This window comes from Lepidochelys kempii, chromosome 14, assembly GCF_965140265.1.
Source record: "Lepidochelys kempii isolate rLepKem1 chromosome 14, rLepKem1.hap2, whole genome shotgun sequence".
NCBI lineage: Eukaryota > Metazoa > Chordata > Testudines > Cheloniidae > Lepidochelys > Lepidochelys kempii.
In genome coordinates this window covers 30,789,832-30,809,509 of record NC_133269.1, presented here as the reverse complement: position 1 = coordinate 30,809,509, position 19,678 = coordinate 30,789,832, and the positions used below count along the sequence as shown (strand labels likewise).

Genomic DNA, 19,678 nt, shown 5'->3' with positions numbered 1-19,678 from the left:
AGCAGGATGACTGCTCAGAGCTCCGGTATGAAACTGCAGAAAAACCTGAGTGTCTCTGGATTAAGTTTAGAAGTGTGAGCACCAAGGGTGATGTCGTGGTGGGAGTCTGCTATAGACCACTGGACCAGGGGGATGAGGTGGACGAAGCTTTCTTCTGGCAACTAACAGAAGTTACTAGATCGCAGGCCCTGGTTCTCATGGGAGACTTCAATCACCCTGATATCTGCTGGGAGAGCAATACAGCGGTGCACAGACAATACAGGAAGTTTTTGGAAAATGTAGGGGATAATTTCCTGGTGCAAGTGCTGGAGGAACCAACTAGGGGCAGAGCTCTTCTTGACCTGCTGCTCACAAACAGGGAAGAATTAGTAGGGGAAGCAAGAGTGATGGGAACCTGGGAGGCAGTGACCATGAGATGGTCGAGTTCAGGATCCTGACACAAGGAAGAAAGCAAAGCAGCAGAATACAGACCCTGGACTTCAGAAAAGCAGACTTTGACAACCTCAGGGAACTGATGGGAAGGATCCCCTGGGAGAATAACATGACGGGGAAAGGAGTCCAGGAGAGCTGGCTGTATTTTAAAGAATCCTTATTGAGGTTGCAGGGACAAACCATCCCGATGTGTAGAAAGAATAGTAAATATGACAGGCGACCAGCTTGGCTTAACAGTGAAATCCTTGCTGATCTTAAACACAAAAAAGAAGCTTACAAGAAGTGGAAGATTGGACAAATGACCAGGGAAGAGCATAAAAATATTGCTCGGGCATGCAGGAGTGAAATCATGAAGGCAAAATCACACCTGGAGTTGCAGCTAGCAAGAGATGTTCAGAGTAACAAGAAGGGTTTCTTCAGGTATGTTGGCAACAAGAAGAAAGTCAAGAAAAGTGTGGGCCCCTTAATGAATGAGGGAGGCAACCTAGTGATAAAGGATATGGAAAAAGCTAATATACTCAATGCTTTTTTTGCCTCTGTTTTCACGAACAAGGTCAGCTCCCAGACTACTGCACTGGGCAGCACAGCATGGGGAAGAGGTGACCAGCCCTCTGTGGAGAAAGAAGTGATTCAGGATTATTTAGAAAAACTGGACGAGCACAAGTCCATGAGGCCGGATGCGCTGCATCTGAGAGTGCTAAAGGAGTTGGCGGATGTGATTGCAGAGCCATTGGCCATTATCTTTGAAAACTCATGGCGATCGGGGGAGGTCCCGGATGACTGGAAAAAGGCTAATGTAGTGCCCATCTTTAAAAAAGGGAAGAAGGAGGATCTGGGTAGCTACAGGCTAGTCAGCCTCACCTCAGTCCCCGGAAAAATCATGGAGCAGGTCCTCAAGAAATCAATTCTGAAGCACTTCGAGGAGAGGAAAGTGATCAGGAACAGTCAGCATGGATTCACCAAGGGAAAGTCATGCCTGACTAATCTAATTGCCTTCTATGATGAGATAACTGTCTCTGTGGATGAGGGGAAAGCAGTGGACGTGTTGATCCTTGACTTTAGCAAAGCTTTTGACATGGTCTTCCACAGTATCTTCACGGTCTTCCAGATCATTTATGAAGATATTGAACAAAACCGGCCCCAGGACCGACCCTTGGGGCACTCCACTTGATACCGGCTGCCAACTAGACATGGAGCCATTGATCACTACCCGTTGAGCCCGACAATCTAGCCAGCTTTCTACCCACCTTATAGTGCATTCATCCAGCCCATACTTCCTTAACTTGCTGACAAGAATACTGTGGGAGACCGTGTCAAAAGCTTTGCTAAAGTCTAGAAACAATACATTCACTGCTTTCCCTTCATCCACAGAACCAGTAATCTCATCATAAAAGGCGATTAGATTAGTCAGGCATGACCTTCCCTTGGTGAATCCATGCTGGCTGTTCCTGATCACTTTCCTCTCATGCAAGTGCTTCAGGATTGATTCTTTGAGGACCTGCTCCATGATTTTTCCAGGGACTGAGGTGAGGCTGACTGGCCTGTAGTTCCCAGGATCCTCCTTCTTCCCTTTTTTAAAGATTGGCACTACATTAGCCTTTTTCCAGTCATCCGGGACTTCCCCGGTTCGCCACGAGTTTTCAAAGATAATGGCCAATGGCTCTGCAATCACAGCCGCCAATTCCTTCAGCACTCTCGGATGCAACTCATCCGGCCCCATGGACTTGTGCACGTCCAGCTTTTGTAAATAGTCCCTAACCACCTCTATCTCCACAAAGGGCTGGCCATCTCTTCCCCATTTTGTGATGCCCAGCGCAGCAGTCTGGGAGCTGACCTTGTTAGTGAAAACAGAGGCAAAAAAAGCATTGAGTACATTAGCTTTTTCCACATCCTCTGTCACTAGGTTGCCTCCCTCATTCAGTAAGGGGCCCACACATTCCTTGGCTTTCTTCTTGTTGCCAACATACCTGAAGAAACCCTTCTTGTTACTCTTGACATCTCTGGTTAGCTGCAGCTCCAGGTGCGATTTGGCCCTCCTGATATCATTCCTACATGCCCGAGCAATATTTTTATACTCTTCCCTGGTCATATGTCCAACCTTCCACTTCTTGTAAGCTTCTTTTTTATGTTTAAGATCCGCTAGGATTTCACCATTAAGCCAAGCTGGTCGCCTGCCATATTTACTATTCTTTCGACTCATTGGGATGGTTTGTCCCTGTAACCTCAACAGGGATTCCTTGAAATACAGCCAGCTCTCCTGGACTCCTTTCCCCTTCAAGTTAGTCCCCCAGGGGATCCTGGCCATCCGTTCCCTGAGGGAGTCGAAGTCTGCTTTCCTGAAGTCCAGGGTCCATATCCTGCTGCTTACCTTTCTTCCCTGTGTCAGGATCCTGAACTCAACCAACTCATGGTCACTGCCTCCCAGATTCCCATCCACTTTTGCTTCCCCCACTAATTCTACCCGGTTTGTGAGCAGCAGGTCAAGAAAAGCACCCCCCCCCCAGTTGGCTCCTCTAGCACTTGCGCCAGGAAATTGTCCCCTACGCTTTCCAAAAACTTCCTGGATTGTCTATGCACCGCTGTATTGCTCTCCCAGCAGATATCAGGAAAATTAAAGTCACCCATGAGAATCAGGGTGATACGCTGGAGGGTAGGGATAGGATACAGAGGGACCTAGACAAATTAGAGGATTGGGCCAAAAGAAATCTGATGAGGTTCAACAAGGACAAGTGCAGAGTCCTGCACTTAGGACAGAAGAATCCCATTCACCACTACAGACTAGGAACCGAATGGCTAGGTAGCACTTCTGCAGAAAAGGACCTAGGGGTTACCGTGGACGAGAAGCTGGAAATGAGTCAACAGTGTGCTGTTGTTGCCAAGAAGGCCAATGGCATTTTGGGATGTATAAGTAGGGGCATAGCGAGCAATCAAGGACGTGATCGTTCCCCTCTATTTGACATTGGTGAGGCCTCATCTGGAGCACTGTGTCCAGTTTTGGGCACCACACTTCAAGAAGGATGAGGAAAAACTGGAAAGAGTCCAGCAGAGGGCAACAAAAATTCTTAGGGGACTGGAACACATGACTTATGAGGAGAGGCTGAGGGAACTGAGATTGTTTAGTCTGCGGAAGAGAAGAATGAGGGGGGATTTGATAGCTGCTTTCAACTCCCTGAAAGGGGGTTCCAAAGAGGATGGCTCTAGACTGTTCTCAGTGGTAGCAGATGACAGAACAAGGAGTAATGGTCTCAAGTTGCAGTGGGGGAGGTTTAGGTTGGATATTAGGAAAAACTTTTTCACTAGGAGGGTGGTAAAACACTGGAATGCGTTACCTCGGGAGGTGGTGGAATCTCCTTCCTTAGAAGTTTTTAAGGTCAGGCTTGACAAAGCCCGGGCTGGGATGATTTAGTTGGGGATTGGTCCTGCTTTGAGCAGGAGGTTGGACTAGATGACCTCCTGAGGTCCCTTCCAACCCTGATATTCTATGATTCTATGATGTCCCAATTGCCACAGCCCATGCTTTCAGGAACGTCTGTGTCCATGTCCTCATTAAAATTGTCCTCGTGCTGGCGTCTCTTAGCCCAGTTTTGCATATACTGCAGGATAATGCACGAGGTGTTTACAATGCTCACAACAGCAGTGGTGAGCTGAGCGGGCTCCATGCTTGCCGTGGTATGGCGTCTGCAGGAGAGCAGAAGAGCAGAGTTGCAGCGGAAGCGGTGGATCACAACGGATACCACGAGAATAGATATAAAGAATGACGAGAGGACCTGCGAGGTGGCTTCATGGCACCAGGAGAACAGAGTTCCAGCGGAAACGGTGGATGATGATGGATGCCACGAGAATAGATATTTATAAAGAACGACGAGAGGACCTGCGAGGTGGATTCATGGCACCAGGAGAGCAGAGTTGCAGCAGAAGCGGTGGATGATGAGGGTTAGTAGTCATACTGCACTGTCTGCTGCCAGCAGCACCCAGGACACAACAGCAGCGGTCACAGTGAGCTGAGCTGAGCGGGCTCCATGCTTGCCATGGTATGGCGTCTGCACGGAAAAAAGGCGCGAAACAATTGTCTGCCATTGCTTTCACGGAGGGAGGGGCGACTGATGACATGTACCCAAAACCACCAGTGACAATGTTTTTGCCCCATCAGGCATTGGGAGCTTAACCCAGAATTCCAATGGGTGGCGGAGACTGCGGGAACTGTGAGATAGCTACCCACAGTGCACTGCTCCGTAAGTTGATGCTAGCCATGGTAGTGAGGACGCACTCCGCCGACTTAATGCGCTTAGTGTGGACATATACAATTGACTGTATAAATCGATTTTCTAAAAATCAACTTCTATAAAATCGACTTAATTTCGTAGTGTAGACATACCCATAATAGAATCATAGAATATCAGGGTTGAAAGGGACCTCAGAAGGTCATCTAGTCCAACCCCTTGCTCAAAGCAGGACCAATCCCAACTGAATCATCCCAGCCAGGGTTTTGTCAAGCCTGACCTTAAAAACCTAAGGAAGAAGATTCCATCACCTCTCTAAGTAACCCATTCCAGTGCTTCACCACCCTCCTGTGAAAAAGTTTTTCCTAATATCCAACCTAAACCTCCTCCACTGCCATTTGAGACCATTACTTCTTGTTCTGTCATCTGCTACCACTGAGAACAGTCTAGATCCATCTTTGGAACCCCCTTTCAGGTAGTTGAAAGCAGCTTTCAAATCACTCGTTATTCTTCTCTTCTGCATACTAAATAATCCCAGTTCCCTCAGCCTCTTCTCATAAGTCATGTGCTTCAGCCCCCTAATCATTTTTGTTGCCCTCCCCTGGACTCTTTCCAATTTTTCCACATCCAAAACTGGACGCAGTACTCCAGATGAGGCCTCACCAATGCTGAATAGAGGGGAATGATCACGTCCCTCGATCTGCTGGCAATGCTCCTACTTATACAGCCCAAAATGCCGTTCTTTGCAACAAGCAGTACCGGATTTACCATGGTGCCGGGCCCACGGTCCAAAGGGGCCCTGGTCTGCTCTTCTCCCCCCTCCCGCCCCCACTGCTCTCTCTTGCGGAGGCAGAAGCTTGGTGCTGCCGGCTCCTGGAGCTCCTGCTGCAGCAGGACAGGCTCTACTGGCAGCCAAGTTTCTCCCCCACCTCTTCCCCGGAGGGTGCTACGTTCTCTCCCCTCCCCCCTCCCTGCTGCCAATCAGCTGTTTGCCGGCAGGAGGGAGGGGGAAGAGCGGAGCTCCGGGGGCGGGGGAGGAGGAGAAGAGGCAGGGGTGGGGCCTTGGGGAAAGGGCTGGAATCGGGGCATACTCCCTCCAGCCCCCTGCCGTGAGCACCCCCACAACCCTAGCCCTCTGCCCACCCTGAACCCTGCATCGCCCTCTCAACTCCCCAGCCCTGACTCCTGCACCCCCCTCACACACCACCAGCCCCCTGTCCTGCCCCTGCACCCCCTCATACGTCCCCAGCCCCCTGCCCTGACTTTCACCCCACACACATACCCAGCCCCCCCACACTCCATGCTCTGACTCCTGCACCCCCCCACACATCCTCACCCCCACCCTGAGCACCTGCTTTGAGCAGGGGGTTGGACTAGATGACCTCCTGAGGTCCCTTCCAACCCTGATATTCTATGATTCTATGATTCTAAATGGGAGCTCCTGCACCCCCCGCCCACCATTCCCACCTGCACCCCTCACACCAAACAGGAGCTGCCCCAGGTAAGCGCTCCACACCCCAACCTCCTGCCCCAACCCTGAGCCCCCTCCCTCAGCCTAGCTCCTGGCCAACTTTTTTTACAATATTTGGAAAGATCATTAAGTGTCCATTGAGATCCTCCGTGATTTTCAAGTGGTCTGTGGAAAAATAAGTTAAACTACAAGAACAATCAAGAACAATCAAGGTACGTCACTTTATTGTCATTTACTTGCTATTACTTATAAGGAGGAGGATGAAGAAAAAAAGAATGAAAAACTGGGGCGGCGGGAGATCAGAGAGAATGTTCTTTTTCTTGGTTGGGTCCCAAGGAGGGGCCCCAAAAATGAAGCTGAGCACAGGGCCGCACTGACTCTAAATCCACCACTGGCTGTCATGTTACCTGTGCTGGGGATACTGTGTCAGCTGATCCCCACAGTCTCCAACCTACCTGGGCAGTACAGCAGACATGGCGCTGCCCACTAGCTCCTCTCCACTCCCTAGCCCACCCACCGCTTGCTTCCCCCACCCCACATTAAGGCTTAGCCCTCCCACTTTTAGCCCTGGTCTACACTAGGACTTTAGGTCAAATTTAGCAGCGTTAAATCGATGTAAACCTGCACCCGTCCACATGATGAAGCCCTTTTTTTCGCCTTAAAGGCTCTTAAAATCGATTTCCTTACTCCACCCCTGACAAGTGGATTAGCGCTTAAATCAGCCTTGCCGGCTTGAATTTGGGGTACTGTGGACACAATTCGACAGTATTGGCCTCCGGGAGCTATCCCAGAGTGCTCCATTGTGACCGCTCTGGACAGCACTCTCAACTCAGATGCTCTGGCCAGGTAGACAGGAAAAGAACTGCGAACTTTTGAATCTCATTTCCTGTTTGGCCAGCGTGGCAAGCTGTAGGTGACCATGCAGAGCTCATCAGCACAGGTGACCATGATGGAGTCCCAGAATCGCAATAGAGCTCCAGCATGGACCGAACGGGAGGTACGGGATCCGATCGCTGTATGGGGAGAGGAATCCGTGCTATCAGAACTCCGTTCCAGTTTTCGAAATGCCAAAACCTTTGTCAAAATCTCCCAGGGCATGAAGGACAGAGGCCATAACAGAGACCAGAAGCAGTGCCGTGTGAAACTTAAGGAGCTGAGGCAAGACTACCAGAAAACCAGAGAGGCGAACGGCCGCTCCGGGTCAGAGCCCCAAACATGCCGCTTCTGTGATGAGCTGCATGCCATTTTAGGGGGTTCAGCCACCATTACCCCAGCCATGTTGTTTGACTCCTTCAATGGAGATGGAGGCAACACGGAAGCAGGTTTTGGGGACGAAGAAGATGATGATGATGATGATGAGTTTGTAGACAGCTCACAGCAAGCAAGCGGAGAAACCGGTTTTCCCAACAGCCAGGAACTGTTTCTCACCCTGGACCTGGAGCCAGTACCCCCTGAACCCACCCAAGGCTGCCTCCTGGACCCGGCAGGCGGAGAAGGGACCTCCGGTGAGTGTACCTTTTAAAATACTATACATGTGAAAGGATTACTTTGCCCTGGCATTCGCGGCTCTCCTGGATGTACTCCCAAAGCCTTTGCAAAAGGTTTCTGGGGAGGGCAGCCTTATTGCGTCCTTCATGGTAGGACACTTTACCACTCCAGGCCAGTAATACGTACTCGGGAATCATTGTACAACAAAGCATTGCAGTGTATGTTTGCTGGCGTTCAAACAACATCCGTTCTTTATCTCTTTGTGTTATCCTCAGGAGAGTGAGATATCATTCATGGTCACCTGGTTGAAATAGAGTGTTTTTCTTCAGGGGACACTCACAGGAGCCCGTTCCTGCTGGGCTGTTTGCCTGTGGCTGAACAGAAATGTTCCCCGCTGTTAGCCACGGGGAGGGGGGAGGGTTGAGGGGGTAGCCACGTGGTGGGGGGAGGCAAAATGCGAACTTGTAACGAAAGCACATGTGCTATGTATGTAATGTTAACAGCAAGGTTTACCCTGAAAGAGTGTAGCCACTGTTTTATAAAATTTGTCTTTTTAAATACCGCTGTCCTTTTTTTTTCTCCACCAGCTGCATGTGTTTCAATGATCACAGGATCTTCTCCTTCCCAGAGGCTAGTGAAGCTTAGAAAGAAAAAAAAACGCACTCGTGATGAAATGTTCTCTGAGCTCATGCTGTCCTCCCACACTGACAGAGCACAGACGAATGTGTGGAGGCAAATAATGTCAGAGTGCAGGAAAGCACAAAATGACCGGGAGGAGAGGTGGCGAGCCGAAGACAGTAAGTGGTGGGCTGAAGACAGGGCTGAAGCTCAAATGTGACGGCAGCGTGATGAGAGGAGGCAGGATTCAATGCTGAGGCTGCTGGAGGACCAAACCAGTATGCTCCAGTGTATGGTTAAGCTGCAGCAAAGGCAGCTGGAGCCTACAGACTGCCACTACAGCCCCTGTGTAACCAACCACCCTCCTCCCCAAGTTCCATAGCCTCCACACCCAGACGCCCAAGAACGCGGTGGGGGGGCCACCGGCCAACCAGCCACTCCGCCACAGAGGATTGCCCAAAAATCAGAAGGCTGTCATTCAATAAATTTTAAAGTTGTAAACTTTTAAAGTGCTGTGTGGCATTTTCCTTCCCTCCTTCACCACCCCTCCTGGGCTACCTTGGTAGTCATCCCCCTATTTGTGTGATGAATGAATAAAGAATGCATGAATGTGAAGCAACAATGACTTTATTGCCTCTGCAAGCGGTGATTGAAGGGAGGAGGGGCGGGTGATTAGCTTACAGGGAAGTAGAGTGAACCAAGGGGCGGGGGGTTTCATCAAGGAGAAACAAAGAGAACTTTCACACCGTAGCCTGGCCAGTCATTAAACTGGTTTTCAAAGCTTCTCTGATGCGTACCGCGCCCTCCTGTGCTCTTCTAACCGCCCTGGTGTCTAGCAGGCGATTTGCCTCAACCTCCCACCCCGCCATAAACGTCTCCCCCTTACTCTCACAGATATTGTGGAGCATACAGCAAGCAGTAATAACAGTGGGAATATTGGTTTCGCTGAGGTCTAAGCGAGTCAGTAAACTGCGCCAGCGCGCCTTTAAACATCCAAATGCACATTCTATCACCATTCTGCACTTGCTCAGCCTGTAGTTGAACAGCTCCTGACTACTGTCCAGGCTGCCTGTGTACGGCTTCATGAGCCATGGCATTAAGGGGTAGGCTGGGTCCCCAAGGATACCTATAGGCATTTCAACATCCCCAACAGTTATTTTCTGGTCTGGGAATAAAGTCCCTTCCTGCAGCTTTTGAAACAGACCAGAGTTCCTGAAGGTGCGAGCGTCATGCACCTTTCCCGGCCATCCCACGTTGATGTTGGTGAAACGTCCCTTGTGATCCACCAGAGCTTGCAGCACTATTGAAAAGTACCCCTTGCGGTTTATGTACTCGCCAGCTTGGTGCTCCGGTGCCAAGATAGGGATATGGGTTCCGTCTATGGCCCCACCACAGTTAGGGAATCCCATTGCAGCAAAGCCATCCACTATGACCTGCACATTTCTTAGGGTCACTACCCTTGATATCAGCAGATCTTTGATTGCGTGGGCTACTTGCATCACAGCAGCCCCCACAGTAGATTTGCCCACTCCAAATTGATTCCCAACTGACCGATAGCTGTCTGGCGTTGCAAGCTTCCACAGGGCTATCGCCACTCGCTTCTCAACTGTGAGGGCTGCTCTCATCTTGGTATTCATGCGCTTCAGGGCAGGGGAAAGCAAGTCACAAAGTTCCATGAAAGTGCCCTTATGCATGCAAAAGTTTTCGCAGCCACTGGGAATCGTCCCAGACGTGCAACACTATGCAGTCCCACCATCTTTGGCTGGCAGCAGACGGTGCAGAAGGACTGCATGCCATCCACATCTCATGGCTGCTCGGCAGAAGATGGTACAATATGACTGCTAGCCATCCTCATCTCTTGCCTGCCCGGCAGAAGATAGTACAATACGACTGCTAGCCATCCTCATCTCTTGCCTGCCCGGCAGAAGATAGTACAGTACAACTGCTAGCAATCCGTATCGCCTGCCTGCTCATCATAAGACAGTTCAGTAGGACTGACTGCAGGACTAAAGAGAATGACCTGGTCATGACCTGCGTGTCCTGTTACCAGTGCTGACTGGAAACTAAAAGTCTGGTTATAGGAGTAACCACATTAGCTTCTGCTCCTCCCACTCCCAGCACCCACCCCAGAGGGCTGGAAGAGAACCGGTCCTGATGCTGCTGGAGGAGGGGCAGCTCAGTGCAGAGAGAGACGAAGAGAATGGGCTAGAACCAGGTAAGTACCCGCTCTATGTGGGCAGGAGTGGGGGGCAGGGACCTTGTTTACCCCCACCCCAGCCCTGCTGCGCTTGCAGTTTACCCCTGGCCCCTCCCTTGCTCCAGGGACCAACCCTAGCTTCTGCCCCACTGTGCTTTTACCCCCAGCCCCTTTTACAATCATTCCCCGGGGGACCCACAAATATGTTTGGCCCACAAAAAGTTTATCCGGCCCTGGCAACAAGGGCACACTATTGACTCATATCCAGCTTCTCGTCCACTGTAACCCCTAGGTCTTTTTCCGCAGAACTGCTGCCTCACCACTCGGTCCCTAGTCTGTAGTGGTGCATGGGATTCTTCTGTCCTAAGTGCAGGACTCTACACTTGTCCTTGTTGAACCTCATCAGATTTCTTTTGGCCCAATCCACTAATTTGTCTAGGTCCCTCTGTATCCTATCCCTGCCTTCCAGCTTATCTACCACTCCTCCCGGTTTAGTGTCATCTGCAACTTGCAGAGGGTGCAATGTTTGTTTGTTGCTGTTTGATTGCCTACTTCCAGTTCCAAATGAGGTGTGTGGTTACCAGTCAGTTCCTAGCTCTGGTGTTGGTAACTGTGAGGTTCTACTGTACAGTGGGGGAAACGAGGGGCTATCTCCTGCCACCAGAGGGCTCTGATTATTGCTAACAGAGGACGGGATGGTGCTCGCTTGCTCTCTCTCTGCTCAGCATGTAAATGGCTGAGCTTCCTGGGTCATTCGCTGTGCACCGGCAGTACTGCTGCTCCCTATCCGGGTCTGTGTAGGGGAGAGACCTGCATTAACACCGCTCTGCGCCCAGCGGGGTGGGGCGGAGGGGACTTTCTGCGGTGGCTGGACCCAGCCCCGGGCTCTGCCGACACCAGCCCCTGAGCTGGAGCCTGCAGGTGACGGGGGAGACCCGGGCGAAAGGGCTGGGGCCAGGCAGGGAAGTGCAGTGCAGATCTGAGCGAACGGTAATGAAGCCCCTGCCTTTGCTTGGCCATCAGCTGCTGCCAGAGCTTTGCTCCAAGAGCTAAACGCAGAGAATTCGGGGGAGGAGGAGGAAGTTTCAGGTTGGCAGTGGGAGGGTCTCCCCTTTTGTCTCTTTGGGGCAGGGCATGTGTAGTGTGAAAAACTGCTCTCTGTCTTAATGTGCTACTTAGGGTGCATCTGCCTTCACCCTGCCCTTACTTGGTCTCAGATTCTGCGGACTACTTTTGACAGGGGTTGAAAATGGGCAAATCGGAGGAGGAGGGTGGTCAGGGTCTGAGGAGGGGCCCGAAATTGACTGGTCAGGAGGGTCAAGTTGCTGGAGGCAGGGTTAGGATAGGTGCTGAAGGGCAAAAGCAGAGATGGGGGGGGGGAGAGACGGAGTTATGCCCGGGGGTGAGGCGCTGCCAGAGGGTAACAGCGGATAAAACCCCGGCAGAGGCACAGGGGGTAACAGTTACCCCGGTGGACTGAGACACCAGTGCTTGCAAAAGATGGGGGGGGGACTTTATTTCCCCTCCCACAGGACAGCACCTCTCCACATGGGCTTCCCAGGGCTGGGTTTGTAAAGGCGCAGGCATCCCAATGCCCAGTCACTGCAGCTCCTGATATAACCTGCTGAGGTGCTGCAGGAGACTTGAGTCAGTGAAATATTTTACGTACACCCCTTCAGAAACAAAGAATCCCTTATCAGTGTATCTGACTGTATGGAGTCTCATAGCAGTTAACCAGTTTGTCTTATCTGCTGCTGGGAGGCATGTCATTGTGCTATTTATATTATATTTTAATAACAAATAATGAAAGTATGCATGTTAGTATTTGCTAGTAGTTTTAGCAATGACATCTGGGTTTCTAGTATTGCACTTGCTATGTTTTTTTACTGTGATTTCTAATTTGGAATTTTTAATTCTAACTTTTTCTTCTGTACTAGAAGGGGAAAGGTGAGAGGTAGCAAATTAGGACAAGTTAGCAAATAAGAACAACCTTAAGTATCAGTAACTGCTACTGGTTACAATTCACTACCCATATTCCAATAGCAGATTAGGGCAGATAGCAGTTTAATATCAGTAACTGCTAGTGATAGCAAATTGCATCAGTTGGCAGTTTTTTTTACAATACCTTATGTATCAGTAACTGCTGCTGGTAGCAAATTAAGACAGATAGCCATTTTTAACACTACAAAGAGAAGTGTGTGTGTTATTTCTTCATTTAAAAATCTACCCTCGTTACTGCTCTCCCTTCCCCTGGAGATAATCCACAGAGATGATTTTATGTCCCCAAGGACATGTTGGTTCTATCAGACATGGTGGGTTTAAAAGGATTTAGCACAGGTCTACACTACTGCATAAAGAAAAGGAGTACTTGTGGCACCTTAGAGACTAACCAGTTTATTTGAGCATAAGCTTTCATGAGCTACAGCTCACTTCATCGGATGCATACTGTGGAAAGTGTAGAAGATCTTTTATACACACAAAGCATGAAAAAATACCTCCCCCAACCCTACTCTCCTGCTGGCAATTGCTTATCTAAAGTGATCACTCTCCTTACAATGTATATGATAATCAAGGTGGGCCAGCTCACGAAAGCTTATGCTCAAATAAATTGGTTAGTCTCTAAGGTGCCACAAGTCCTCCTTTTCTTTTTGCGAATACAGACTAACACGGCTGTTACTCTGGAACTACTGCATAAGTCAATCTCACTTAACGTCACTCAGCGATGTGAAAAAGACACCCCCTGGCCGACGCAAGTTACAGCAACCTAAGCACTGTCTGAACCAGTGCTACATCCGCAGATTGCTCACGGAGATGAAGTATGGGAGAGACTTTATAAAGCAGGTCAATGTTTTGGCCATTTATATATTGTCTTTTGCTTCTAATTTATTAATTGTCTTCCCTCCAGGACACTCCTTCTCCCCCCATGGTAGCTTTGTAAAATCTCTCCCCTTAGCCCCCTTGACTGTGTAGATGGACAAGTCCTTCCTCCTCCTCCTCAACATATCCCACAATGCCTGACTTTGAATTCAAACTCATCCCCCTTCTGGGTGGGCTGGGAAACCATGTTCGTGGTGAATGTGTGGCAGAATTTGTCGCCAGCAGAGATGTGGATAGTTAAATTCTCCCATTAGCAGAGTGGCCTGCAGCTCTGATTCAATGGAGAGCTGGCCCAGAGATTTGCATGTGTTAAAATGGCCTGCGTTAATAATCATGGAACACTTCTCGTAATGAATACTCCACAAATATCGATGTCCCGTTTTCTTTTCTTAGTGTGTCCAATTTCCAAACCTAATGTGATCTCGCAGATGGAACGAAGAGAAGAGTTGGAGGAGCTGGATCTCCGAGGCTCTGAGGAGAGGGAGATCCTGAAACACAGCTGCCCAGGTGTGGAACCAGATAAACTGAGTCAGAAAAGATTGGTGGGTAAAGTAAAATGCTGGGATTCCCACAAAGCCCCAGTTCTGCCTCCTCCCATCCCATTCAGGATCCTTGTGGCAGTTGTCACTCATGGCTTTCCAGCACACCTGGTGGTACCTCCCACTCCCCTGAGTGTGTGGATGGGATGTGGAGCTAGAATTGATCCCCAGTTCTCTGTCCTCTGGGGAAGGTTTGGGGAGTGATTGGAAGGAGGAATTGTCTCATTATTTATTTTTATCTGCTCTGCAGTTAATTGGATTAGTTACTCCCTTTGCCTTTCCCCTTTCTGCATTCCCTTTCCCCCAGCACATGGAACAACTCCTGTCTGGATTCTCTCTGTCCCAGCAGGAGATTGGACAGTGAGCAAGAAGGAGAATTCACAGAAATGCAAGGCTGGAAGGAACCTCAAGAAATCCTCCAGTCCAGCCCCTCACGTTGAGGCAGGACAAGTACACCTACACCATCTCTTAAAGGTGTTTGTCTAACCTGTGCTTAAAAACCTCCAGTGATGGGGATTCCACTACCTCCCTTGGAAGCCTGTTCCTTATCATTGAAAACTTTCACCTAAAACCTAACCTTAATCTCCAGTGCTGCAGATTAAGCCAATGACTTATCCTGCCCTCACTGGACATGGAGAACAATCATAGAATATTAGGGTTGGAAGAGACCTCAGGAGGTCATCCAGTCCAATCCCCTGCTCAAAGCAGGACCAACGCCCACTAAATCATCCCAGCCAGGGCTTTGTCAAGCCGAGCCTTAAAAACCTCTAAGGATGGAGATTCCACCACCTCCCTAGATAACCCATTCCAGGGCTTCACCACCCTCCTAGTGAAATAGTGTTTCCTGATATCCAACCTAGACCTCCCCCACTGAAACTTGAGACCATTGCTTCTTGTTCTGTCATCTGCCACCACTGAGAACAGCCTAGTTCCATCCTCTTTGGAACCCCCCTTCAGATAATTGAAGGCTGCTATCAAATCTCCCCTCACTCTTCTCTTTTGTAGACTAAATAACCTCAGCTCCCTCTGCCTCTCCTCGTAAGCCATGTGCCCCAGCCCCCTAATCATTTTTGTTGCCCTCCGCTGGACTCTCTCTAATTTGTCCACATCCCTTCTGTAGTGGGGGGACCAAAACTGGACGCAGTACTCCAGGTGTGACCTCACCAGTGCCGAATAGAGGGAAATAATCACTTCCTTGATCTGCTGGCAATGCTCCTACTAACACAGCCCAATATGCCATTGGCCTTCTTGGCAACGAGGGCACACTGTTGACTCCTATCTAGCTTCTCATCCACTGTAATTCCCCAGGTCCTTTTCTGCAGAACTGCTGCCTAGACACTTGGTCTCCAGCCTGTAGCGGTGCTTGGGATTCTTCCTTCCTAAGTGCAGGACTCTGCACTTGTCCTTGTTGAACCTCATCAGATTTCTTTTGGCCCAATCCTCCAATTTGTCTAGGTCACTCTGGACCCTATCCCTACCCCTACCCTCCAGCATATCTACCTCTCCCCCCAGCTTAGTGACATCTGCAAAATTCCTGAGGGTGCAATGAATCCCATCATCCAGATCATTGATAATGATGTTGAACAAAACCGTCCCCAGGACCGACTCCTAGGGCACTCCACTTGATACCGGCTGCCAACTAGATATCGGAGCTGTTGATCACCAGCCGTTGAGCCCAACAATCTAGCGAGCTTTCTATCCACCTTATAGTCCATCCAATCCATACTTGCTGGCAAGAATACTGTGGGAGACCATATTAAAAGCTTTGCCAAAGTCAAGATATATCGCATCCACAGCTTTCCCCATATCCACAGTGCCAGTTATCTTATCACAGAAGGCAATCAGGTTGGTCAGGCATGACTTGCCCTTGGTGAATCCAGGTTGACTGTTCCTGATCACCTTCCTCTCCTCCAAGTGCTTCAAAATGGATTCCTTGAGGACTTGCTCCATGATTTTGCCGGGGACTGAAGCGAGTCTGTAATTCACTGGGTTCTCTTTCTTCCCTTTTTTAAATATGGGCACTATATTTGCCTTTTTCCAATCGTCCGGGACCTCCCCAGATCGCCACGAGTTTTCAAAGATAATGGCCAATGGCTCTGCAGTCACATCAGCCAACTCCCTCAGCACCCTTGGATGCATTAGATCCGGACCCATGGACTTGTGCATGTCCAGCTTTTCTAAATAGTCCTGAACCTGTTCTTTCACCACTGAGGGCTGCTCACCTCCTCCCCATACTGTATTGCCCAGTGCAGCAGTCTGGGACCTGACCTTGTCGGTGAAGACCGAGGCAAAAAAAGTATTGAGTACTTCAGCTTTTTCCACATCATCTGTCACTATGTTGCCTCCCCCATTCAGAAAGGGTCCCACACTTTCCCTGACCTTCTTCTTGTTGCTAACATACCTGTAGAAACCCTTCTTGTTACCCTTCACATCCCTTGCTAGCTGCAACTCCAATTGTGCCTTGGCCTTCCTGATTACACCCCTGCATTCTCGAGCAATATTTTTATACTCCTCTCTAATCATCTGTCCAAATATCCACTTCTTGTAAGCTTCCTTTTTGAGTTTAAGCTCCCCGAAGATTTCACTGTTAAGCCAAGCTGGTCGCCTGCCATATTTGCTATTCTTTCTGCACTTTGGGATGGTTTGTTCCTGCGTCCTCAATAAGGTTTCTTTAAAATACAGCCAACTCTCCTGGACTCCTTTCCCCCTCATATTAGCCTCCCAGGGGATCCTGCCCATCAGTTCCCTAAGGAAGTCTAAGTCTGCTTTTCTGAAGTCCAGGGTATGTATTTTGCTACTCTCCTTTCTTCCTTTTTGTCAGGATCCTGAACTCAGCCATCTCATGGTCACTGCTGCCTAGGTTGCCACCCACTTCTACTTCCCCTACCAATTCTTCCCTGTTTGTAAGCAGCAGGTCAAGAGGAGCACAGTCCCTAGTCTGTTCCTCCAGCACTTGTACCAGGAAGTTGTCCCCAACACTCTCCAAAAACTTTCTGGATTGTCTATGCATTGCTATATTGCTCTCCCGGCAGATGTCGGGGTGATTGAAGTCCCTCATTAGAACCAGGGCCTGTGATCTGGAAACTTTAGTTAGTTGTCCAAAGAAAGCCTCATCTATGTCATCTTTCTGATCCGCTTGTCTATAGCACACACCCACCACAACATCACCCTTGTTGCTCTCGCCTCTAAACTTAACCCAGAGACTCTCAACAGGCTTTTCTCCAGTTTCAAACTGGAGCTCTGAGCAATCATACCGCTGTCTTACATACAATCATAGAATATCAGAGTTGGAAGGGACTTCAGGAGGTCATCTAGTCCAACCCCCTGCTCAAAGCAGGACCGATCCCCAATTAAATCATCCCAGCCAGGGCTTTGTCAAGCCTGACCTTAAAAACTTCTAAGGAAGGAGATTCCACCACCTACCTAGGTAACTCATTCCAGTGTTTCACCACCCTCATAGTGAAAAAGTTTTTCCTAATATCCAACCTAAACTTCCCCCACTGCAACTTGAGACCATTACTCCTTGTTCTGTCATCTGCTACCACTGAGAACAGTCTAGAACCATCCTCTTTGGAACCCCCTTTCAGGTAGTTGAAAGCAGCTATCAAATCCCCCCTCAGTCTTCTCTTCCGTAGACTAAACATCCCCAGTTCCCTCAGCCTCTCCTCATAACTCATGTGTTCCAGTCCCCTAATCATTTTTGTTGCCCTCCGCTGGACGTTTTCCAATTTTTCCACATCCTTCTTGTAGTGTAGGGCCCAAAACTGGACACAGTACTCCAGATGAGGCCTCACCAATGTCGAATAGAGGGGAACGATCACGTCCCTCGATCTGCTGGCAATGCCCCTACTTATACATCCCAAAATGCCATTGGCCTTCTTGGCAACAAGGGCACACTGTTGACTCAGTGCAACTCCTCCACCTTTCCTCCCCTACCTGTCCTTCCTGAACAGTTTATACCCATCCATGACAGTGCTCCAGTCATGTGAACTGCCCCACCAAGTTTCTGTTATTCCAAACACATCATAGTTCCTTGATTGTGCCAGGACTTCTAGTTCTTCCTGCTTGTTTCCCAGGCTTCTTGCGTTCGTGTACATGCACCTAAGATAACTAGCCAATTACCCTACTTTCTCAGTATGAATGAGGAGGCTTCCCATCTTGTACCCTCCTCCCTTTTGTTTCCTCCCAGTATCCCACTCTTCCAGTTACCTCTGGGCTTAGGTCACCATCCCCTGGCAAACCTAGTTTAAAGCCCTCCTCACTAGGTTAGCAAATCTCTTCCTAGCAATCCTTCCTGAAACAGCATCCCATGGTTGAAGAATCCAAAGCCCTCTTTCTGACACCACCTGTGTAACCATGCATTCACCTCCACAATTCGACAGTCCCTACCTGGGCCTTTTCCTTCAACAGGGAGGATGGATGAGAACACGACTTGCACCTCAAACTCCTTTATCCTTCTTCCCAGAGCCACGTAGTCTGCAGTGATCCACTCAAGGTCATTCTTGGCAGTATCATTGGTGCCCACGTGGAGAAGTAGGAAGGGGTAGCGGTCCGAGGTCTTGTTCAGTCTCGACAAACGCTCCGTCACATCCTGGATTCTAGCTCCAGGCAAGCAGCATACTTCTCGAGTCTCCTGGTCTGGTCAGCAGATGGATGACTCCGTTCCTCTTAGGAGGGAGTCCTTGACCACCACTACTCATCTCCTCTTGGGAGTGGTGATCATGGAACCCCCCCATCCCTAGGACAATGCATCCCATGCCTTCCGGCCGATGGGGTCTCCTTCTGATTCCTTCCCCCAGAGGGCTCTTCCAAATCCTTCTCCGCAGTAGTACCTGTGCAGAGAGCCTGAAAACGGTTTCACATCTCTATCTGTGTATTGGGGGTTCACAGCTTCTCCTCTTTCTTCCTCTGGAGGTCACACGCTGCCAATATTGTTCCCCGTTCTGCACTGCCCTCTCTGATTCTTCATCATGGTGTACTTCCAGAACTAAACACTGACTTCTATCCAGAAAACCTTCATTTTTTTTCTGATGCAACACAGGGTTGATACTTGGTTCTCTAGTCCTTTAACCTTCTCTTCCAGTATGCAGACCAGCTTTCACTTCATACAGGCGAAGTCACTTCTGTCCTCTGGTAGAAAGACAAACATGGCACATTCTGAGCAGGTCACATCAGCTGACCGTTCACTTTCCATGTCTTCCTTTGGAGAGGCTCCTCAGATGTTGCTCACAGGAGCCTGAAAGGCAAAAAACACTGAACGAACTCCCCGCAGGCAAACTCCCTCTGTTTTGCCTGTCCTCTGTTCGCTGCTCACTCAGTTTGCAACTGGCTGCCTTTTTATAAGGCTGCTGGCTCGAAGCAGGTGGCCCGCTTTATAACAGCCCTTAACGTATTTAACGACTGTTAACAGGGCCCATCTCCAAGTTTTTCCTCTTTCTCTTCAACCTTTCCTCGCGGGGCAAGTTTTTTTTAAAACCTTTGATCATTTTTGTGTTTCCCCTCTTGACTCTCCAATTTGCCCATGTCTGCCTGGATACCCCAAAAGAGTTTAGGCACCTAAATTCTTATATTACGCTCCACTGCGATGCACCAAACTCCCGCGCACTCACTCAGTGCCTACGTTTGGCAGGCAAAGTTCCTTACGCACCTACGTTTCTTCCTCTGGGTGTGCACACTGCTGCCTCCCTCTAAGAATCTGGATACTTATTTCCCACCTAAGCCCCAGAGTGACTTACAAACCAGGGAAAGACAGGCATGGAGCTGCCTCAGTTGTGTGCAGGTGTTGAGCCAGTCATCGTGCTCAGAGGCCGCCTACCGGATCAGGCCCCTCAAGCAA

The 19,678-nt window shown here is 49.5% G+C and overlaps 2 protein-coding genes across 3 annotated transcripts in view; both read left to right on the top strand.

The window, feature by feature from the left end:
- Window positions 1-19,678, top strand: part of LOC140898115 (uncharacterized) — a 56,112-nt gene that overhangs the window by 31,318 nt on the left and 5,116 nt on the right. The window contains exons 6-7 of the mRNA XM_073311565.1: window positions 11,228-11,347; window positions 13,697-13,810. Of these exons, the coding sequence (XP_073167666.1) occupies window positions 11,228-11,347; window positions 13,697-13,810 (234 nt within the window). The remainder of the gene's footprint in view (window positions 1-11,227; window positions 11,348-13,696; window positions 13,811-19,678) is intronic.
- On the top strand, window positions 3,897-8,840 carry LOC140898242 (uncharacterized). Of its 2 annotated transcripts, none has more exons than XM_073311813.1 (3): window positions 3,897-4,365; window positions 7,022-7,628; window positions 8,199-8,840. In XM_073311813.1, exons 2-3 carry the CDS (start codon window positions 7,043-7,045, stop codon window positions 8,447-8,449), a joined length of 837 nt encoding a protein of 278 aa, XP_073167914.1. In that variant the 5' UTR covers window positions 3,897-4,365; window positions 7,022-7,042; the 3' UTR covers window positions 8,450-8,840. The 2 variants fall into 2 exon arrangements, with proteins under 2 accessions (XP_073167914.1, XP_073167915.1); XM_073311814.1 differs by lacking the exon at window positions 3,897-4,365 and having other exon boundaries at window positions 5,722-7,120; window positions 7,217-7,628.

Coding starts and splice junctions, on each gene's coding strand:
- LOC140898242 (XM_073311813.1), top strand. CDS start 7,043: ATGCAGAGCTCATCAGCACAGGTGACCATGATGGAGTCCCAGAATCGC. Junction 7,629..8,198: donor AGGCGGAGAAGGGACCTCCG/GTGAGTGTACCT, acceptor TTTCTCCACCAG/CTGCATGTGTTTCAATGATC.